Source organism: Micropterus dolomieu, linkage group LG22 (assembly GCF_021292245.1).
Source record: "Micropterus dolomieu isolate WLL.071019.BEF.003 ecotype Adirondacks linkage group LG22, ASM2129224v1, whole genome shotgun sequence".
Lineage (NCBI taxonomy): Eukaryota > Metazoa > Chordata > Actinopteri > Centrarchiformes > Centrarchidae > Micropterus > Micropterus dolomieu.
The window spans coordinates 25,876,652-25,883,408 of NC_060171.1; the positions used below are offsets into that span (position 1 = coordinate 25,876,652).

At 38.9% G+C, this 6,757-nt stretch overlaps 1 protein-coding gene across 1 annotated transcript in view; it reads left to right on the plus strand.

The window, feature by feature from the left end:
• tmtc2b (transmembrane O-mannosyltransferase targeting cadherins 2b) overlaps positions 1 to 6,232 on the plus strand; it is a 44,201-nt gene extending 37,969 nt beyond the window's left edge. Inside the window, exon 11 of the mRNA XM_046038385.1 lies at positions 3,776 to 6,232. Coding sequence (XP_045894341.1) covers positions 3,776 to 3,955 — 180 coding nt within the window. The 3' untranslated portion in view covers positions 3,956 to 6,232. The remainder of the gene's footprint in view (positions 1 to 3,775) is intronic.
• The last annotated feature ends 525 nt before the right edge of the window (positions 6,233 to 6,757 follow it).

The window sequence follows — 6,757 nt, forward strand, 5'->3', positions numbered from 1 at the left end:
TCCACTTCTGTGAAATTGTGCTGAAGATGCTTGTGTTCCTTACAGTTCTATTTTAGGGGCAAGATCCGTGTAATCTTCACATGACTGTTTCTTGGCATCTGTCATTGTACAAACACGTATTTGATGTCCACATCTGAACACAGAGGCGCATTCTTGCCCCTACTTGGTCACTTTTGCTTGGATGCCTTTTGCCATTTGTATTGCTTACAGCTGAGGCACAATTAGAATTTAGCATCTTCATCCATCTTCTTTACCATTATCCTTTGTTCTTTCCTATGCGACTTGACTTAAGCTATGTACCCTGTCCATCTTCATTTGTTATTTCATGCTTTACTGCAGTTTGACTCTTCACTTTCCAAAGGCTCTGGTGTTTTATATTAAGCACACATGTTTGCTGGTTCTGAGTGAGAGAGGACAATTCCCTCCATTCAAAGGATTTAGTCCCTTAGTCCTTCAATTCCCTCTATCTAGACGAGCTAAATCCTATCGGATGCTTGGTTTGATTTGGTTGATCTCTGCACCCTATGACATCTGTCCTTTGAAAGTTTCCCCTTCCATGTAGATATTCTTTACCTAAAGGCCTATGTAAAGTCATTATGGTCAGGTCATTTCCCAACCAAGCTTTACTTTTAACTCTCGCAGTCTTTATAGCACATGTTGCTTTATGGTCTAGGCTAATATGCTCCACATCTGGCCATGCCTCTGCTGCTACATGCCAGTTTTGGGAAGGGTAAGGAGGCAGAGAGGTTACAGAGCAGCAGGAAATTAGGGGGGGGAAATGAAAGCTTTTGACAAGGGAACGTTTTGCAGGGTGTTGCAAGGGTGAGGAAGAATGAAGGAGTAGGGGTGTAAATCACAAACGTCTTAGCTATACAAAGTAGGGGAGAAAGGCTTGGGTGAGGAAAGGTGGGAGCCTACGGGGGAGAAACTCAGGAATTGATAGGTTTTCAGTGGACGGAAAGAAAAAGATCTTTGAGTCTCTGCTGCAGCTGCACTGAGAAGAAAACCAGGAGTCTTTGAAAATGGCTTCATATGTTACACCATTCATCAGCTTCTCATACACTTTCCACCTAGATTGGTTTTTCCAATGACTGGACAAAGGTTTTCAATTTCTATCCTCAGAACTTATTTAAGAATTGTGGTTACACATCTTCACCAACCTCTCATTCATCTAAAACCTAATGTTTTTTAAACAGACTTTGTTTTTTACTTTGGCAGAAAACATCTTGTTAAAAGCTCACTCCCCATTGGTCTTTACTTTATATTTTTTGAGAACAGAAATTCACTATATTGCCATGGGCTAAAGAGAATGATACAAGAAGCTTGAATTGTCACATTTGAAAGTTGAACCATTTAAAACTAAATTGAAACACTCCTGTGTCCAGTTGCTTTGTTTACCCCATGCTTCTTTTGATCGATATGTTAAAATACTCATCTTAGTTGCCTTGAGTAATAACCGTACTATCAAAGATAATGTAGTCAAATGCAGTGCTCTTTGTAGTAAAGATAGAAATACAACATTGTTTATTGAGTTTAAAGTTTCATTGTCGACATTGGACGTGATAGTTTGCATTTTTTTACAGTAACAATATCCATCAAAAAGTATTAAGTCTCATTCAAGGAAATTATAGGTGACATTACTATGACTACTTGTCACCTACATGTTGTGCATACAGTATCTCTGTGAGGCCCATATGTATAAACAGTTATACATTGGCTAGCATTATTCTGAGGAGTAAAAAACCCTAACTTGCAAATTGATCCCCAGTGTAATTTTGTGGTATGACCTTCAAATGTTGGGTCAAACTGCAGGTAATTTATAGCACAGTCTCAGAATTACCCAGACCATTAAAGTCAAGAACTGTGGCTGCTCCTGTGAACAGTAATTGAAACACAGAGAGAAATATTTGTTTTGCTAGGGGTTTAATGTAATTGCACAGTATGCAGCAAGTGTAGGGAACTGGTATCCAGTCATTTTAATGCTACAGATGTGGAGTCAGTAAGCAACAGCAGAAGTGTTGGTCATGTCAGCCTTCTACTTCGGCCACAGCATTTGTAGCATGTTTCATGTGCGTTGAGGGAACAAGTGGCTCCTCTCTGAGGGACAATAGGATTATTGCAGAATCTCTTTGATTTATTCTTCGATTTTATTCTTCCTATGAGAAAAGCAGCGCTATTGGACATATTGTTCCCATTGAATTCTCATGCATAGAGCATCACTCATCCAACCTTGACACTGGAAAAACAGCAAGATGTTTTGAGAGTTTTGTGAGTGTACTGGATAAGGGCGAAACGGCCTAGCAAAGGAGGGTCAATCTACAGCACGGTGTGGACAAAGCAAGATCAATGGCCATAAAATCCGAGAGTGGTTGTGTTTAGTAACCTCTCAATGCATGAATAACTAAACCTTTAATATGCAAAGTATAAACCTACTTTAACACGTAGACACCTGTGGTTGCTTTACCTTGTGTTCAAAAACATAATTTGCATTTCAGAGTTTGTTAGGTGTTTAATTATTGTATATTTTTATTCTTTATGAAGATATGTTCATTAACTGAATTGGATAGTTTTTTTTTATTTCCAAGCCATGCAGTACACAAAGACAAAGAGTATTGCCCTGAGATTAGTTGATTAGTTAACAGGCCATGAGGGGGGAAAAATGAATTGTGGTACAATATATCAGTAAATGTCAAGATGCTATAATCATATGCCATTCCATGTGACATTGATGTATGAGCTGATAATTATAAGAAAAAAAGCAGTGCAGTAAAAGCACACATTTGGCCATTCTACTAAGACTGTTTTACAAACATTCCTTGTTTCCTAGGAGTTATAATTACATAAATTACAATAGTCTCAAGCAGTAAAACAGTAGCTTCGCTACAGGATTAGACATCTTTTCCACACTTCAAACTAAAATGGAGATCAGATGTGGCCCCTCCCCTGGCCTGGATACTTCATGGTCTTACCGTGATTGCACCCAGACACTTTTCCTGTATTTAAGTCCTTGTGACTCACCAGCCTGTCGCACAGATGATGATGTTGCCCCTTGGCACCAACAGGAATATACAGTATATTCATCTAGACCCACTTCAAAGTAGTGGTTGCTCCCTCTGACATCTGGGGCCACAGACAAGACACAGGGACACACAAAGCAGCATGGTTACCAAACTCCAAACACAGTCTGGGTGATCTGACAAACAGGAACCAATTGCGTGTTAGGCTCTGCTGTGTAGCCTTACAAAATGACCAAATGTTTTTTTTACAGTGACTGTTTTATTAGAAGGACCAATCATTGTTTATTCTATAACTTTATGTGTTTATTCAACCTGACATTAAATAAGATTCTTATTTTCAAGTGTTTTAAAGCTCAAACTTTCCAAAATAACATCTGTTCAAAGTGTCTGTTTGGAGTTGCTTGGACAACAATTTATTGCATGTGGCTCAGTGATATAAAACATTTCTGGTCAAATTCCATTCCCTGTTAAATTATGTATATCCCTAAAGTGTGAATAGATTATTTGCATTATTCATCGACTATACACACCATTGGTGGTGTGTATATTTTCCTGTATGCTTGCTCACTCTTGCTGTGTCTCAGCAGCTGAATCACTGTACCTACTTCTCAATAACAGGGTAGAGGCCTGCGTTGCTATTCTTGGAAAAAAGAAAAGACGACTCTATCTTTGGAATAAAGCTTTAAACTAGCCCGAAGTGTACTTAGTATAAAACTGATCTCATCCTAAAATGACTAAGATCTCTTTTTTGCTTTCAGTATCCTGCAGCCTTGATGAACCTGGGGGCAATCCTCCACCTCAACGGGAAGCTGCAAGAAGCTGAAGCCAATTACCTTCGAGCACTTCAACTAAAACCGGATGACACTATCACCCAGTCCAACTTGCGTAAGCTGTGGAACATCATGGAGAAACAGGGCCTGAGGACCACGAGCCCCTGAGCTCAACCCGCCTGCCTACCTGCCATCTGTATGACAGACTAGGGGGGAAAGGGCGGCCTACAGGTCCCTCATTTGCTCTTCTCCTCCTGGAGAGATAGAGGAGACTCAGGGAGGATGTTTGCTCAGAGAGGCCATGACTGTGCCACACGGCCCTCCTAATGACTCCTGAGCTCTGCATACACCTCAGGCCAGCAGCTTTCCTCAGTAGCATTGCTCACAGTTTGGCAGGCACGACATGGTATTTGGACTCTTTAGAACTTTCCTCAAAATTAGTGCTCTCACAGGAACCACATTTTCTTTCTGTTTTTATTTTTCTATAACTAGAGCACTTAAAGTAAGACCATAGGTACATCCTTCAACATTTGTGATGAATTAGGGTTTTTTAAATAAGCAATTGTAGTTCAAAGCGGTGAAATTTGTCCCTGAGCAGTGTGAGATAAAATATAAAAGAGAGAAAATACATCTCAGAGCTTTGCACTGAGGGTATTTTCCATGACAGTTTAATAAAGTTCTTGGTTTGATCAGATGGCAGATTTTGATAATGAAGAAAATAAGGCAATATGAAGAATTGCATGCCATCTAAAATCTCTAAATCAATCATGTCAATCAAGTTCAGATTACTAAAATCTCCATTCACATATTCAATTGGTCACTTTGTTTGCTAATGAGAGATCACACCCTTAATAATGAAGACATGGAAATCATTGCAAACCATTTGTAGCAGAGGTCCTGATATTTGGTGAAAGCCTGAAAAAGGGAATTTAATTTGGTAACCATCACAGCACAACAATAGCCTCTCAAAGTTTCACAAAGGCTGGATTTTGCCAAATACACTATTCTTTGGCAAGAAAACTCTAAAGCAAAGAAAAATGGGACTCCTTTCACATTATGATGCCTTAAAAGAAAAAGGTGTGAATCTTTTTTAGCAGTGTACAGTAGCATACAGGTGGGATTTTTACCACTAATGCTATTTGTTCTGCTCTGGCAAAGAAGCCAACTCACCATGATAACTCGTTCAATTCGACGACAGTGAGAGGCTATAATTGTAAATATTAAACTACCTTCTCATGGAAGTCAGAGACAACAGAGGCAATTACTGTAGTTTTGGTTACACCTTCTCCCCGCACGCCTGGAGCTTTTACATAGGAGTGTGCAGAGCCAAAACCGAAAGAGTTCTTCTAACCAAATACAAAAGCTATGCCGATACACACTTTTTCAGCACGGGACAATGCACAGACATAGCACGCCTGAGGGAAATGTCTTAATGCCTATGTTTTTGTTGGAATAAAACTAACTTCATTGTGTTTGTATAAATGAATCCTAATATATACCTACGGTGTATATAGTATACAGAAAAACATGCAGCAAAAAAGTAGCCAGACTTAAAGTGTAAGCTCAGATGAGCAAGTTTGGTTCTTTGGTATTTCCCATATTGTCAAAACTCAGTCTTACAGTCTCATTTTGTATATATTCTGTGTAATTAACATCTATTTGTTGGTTGTTGTCAGCATACAGTAAGTGAAATAGCACCTTCTTGGAAGTAAGAATATGTAAAGTATTTGTGATCATTTGATTGTTATTGGCCACACACCTCCTGACTTATCTGTGTCCTTTGTTCATTCATTGTTCATACATTGTGAGTTATTGCTTCGTGTTAACTTGGCAACAGAACCAGCTGGCACTGTGTTTTTACATGTAAAATGAAGGAAGTTAGCAGAAATGATGTCCACAAACAGCTGAGTGTCACTGATAAATATAAATACAGAGCAACACCTACAATGGAGGATAAAACGTATAACTTAGAAATATATATGTCACATGTTACAGTCACAATGGTGTGAAACACTGCTCCGTTTTTGACTGTGATGGTCACTAGTGATAAATGTCCAGTAAGATAATCACCATTTATTCCTGCCCCTCACCTCACACTCACACATAGTCAAACAGCGTGCTCATTTCTCCTGTGTATATAAAGTGTTTATGAGCAAACACTGATAATTGTTATTGCTTGAGTGAAGATGTAAAAAAAACAAAAAAAACAAAAAGTGTTTCACTCTGTGTCTCTGCTCAGGGATCTCAAGAGGTTGGTAATTGCAGAAACTTGTTCACAGAGCGTTTACTAAATTAAAGATTTATTTTTGAAAGTTGTTGTATTTGTATAAATTATCGAGATTTGTAGCCCTTTTTGTAATATAAAGATGAACAACGTGCCAGAATAGACATGTTTCTTCCCAATGTTGCTTTTTTTTCCACAATAAATGTATGGTGTTCTGCTTTTGTTTTGGTTCCTGTGCAGCCGTTTTTCAAGTAGATGTAGATAACATTCCAGATTCATTTATGGATTTCATGTGGATTTTTAACATTCACTCACCATTCAAAAACACACATTCCCTTCACACTCTGTTTCAAAGTCCACATTTCTAAGTCAGATTTCCTTTATATTCATGTGGGATATCAGACTTAATGTGGTGGTCTCACATGCTGTGGAACACATTTTACAAGGCATTTAAAGTCCCCCCCCCCTTGCAAATTTGCTAAAACGTGTCATAAAATCAACTTAAATGGATCTCCTGCACTTTCATCTTTGAGCAACAAAGAAGACATGTAAATATTCCCATATGGAAGGGGTAGCACAGTGAATACATATGGCTGGTGTGTTTCGATTACATCCGCCCCCACATTCAGACCCCCGCTAACATGCAAAAGGTCCTTCCCTTAGAACGAAGCAGTCTGCCTTGTGATGTTTCTCACATGTCTACATGGAAGGTCTGCTCCCATGATCGGAGCTCACCATGGTGTCCA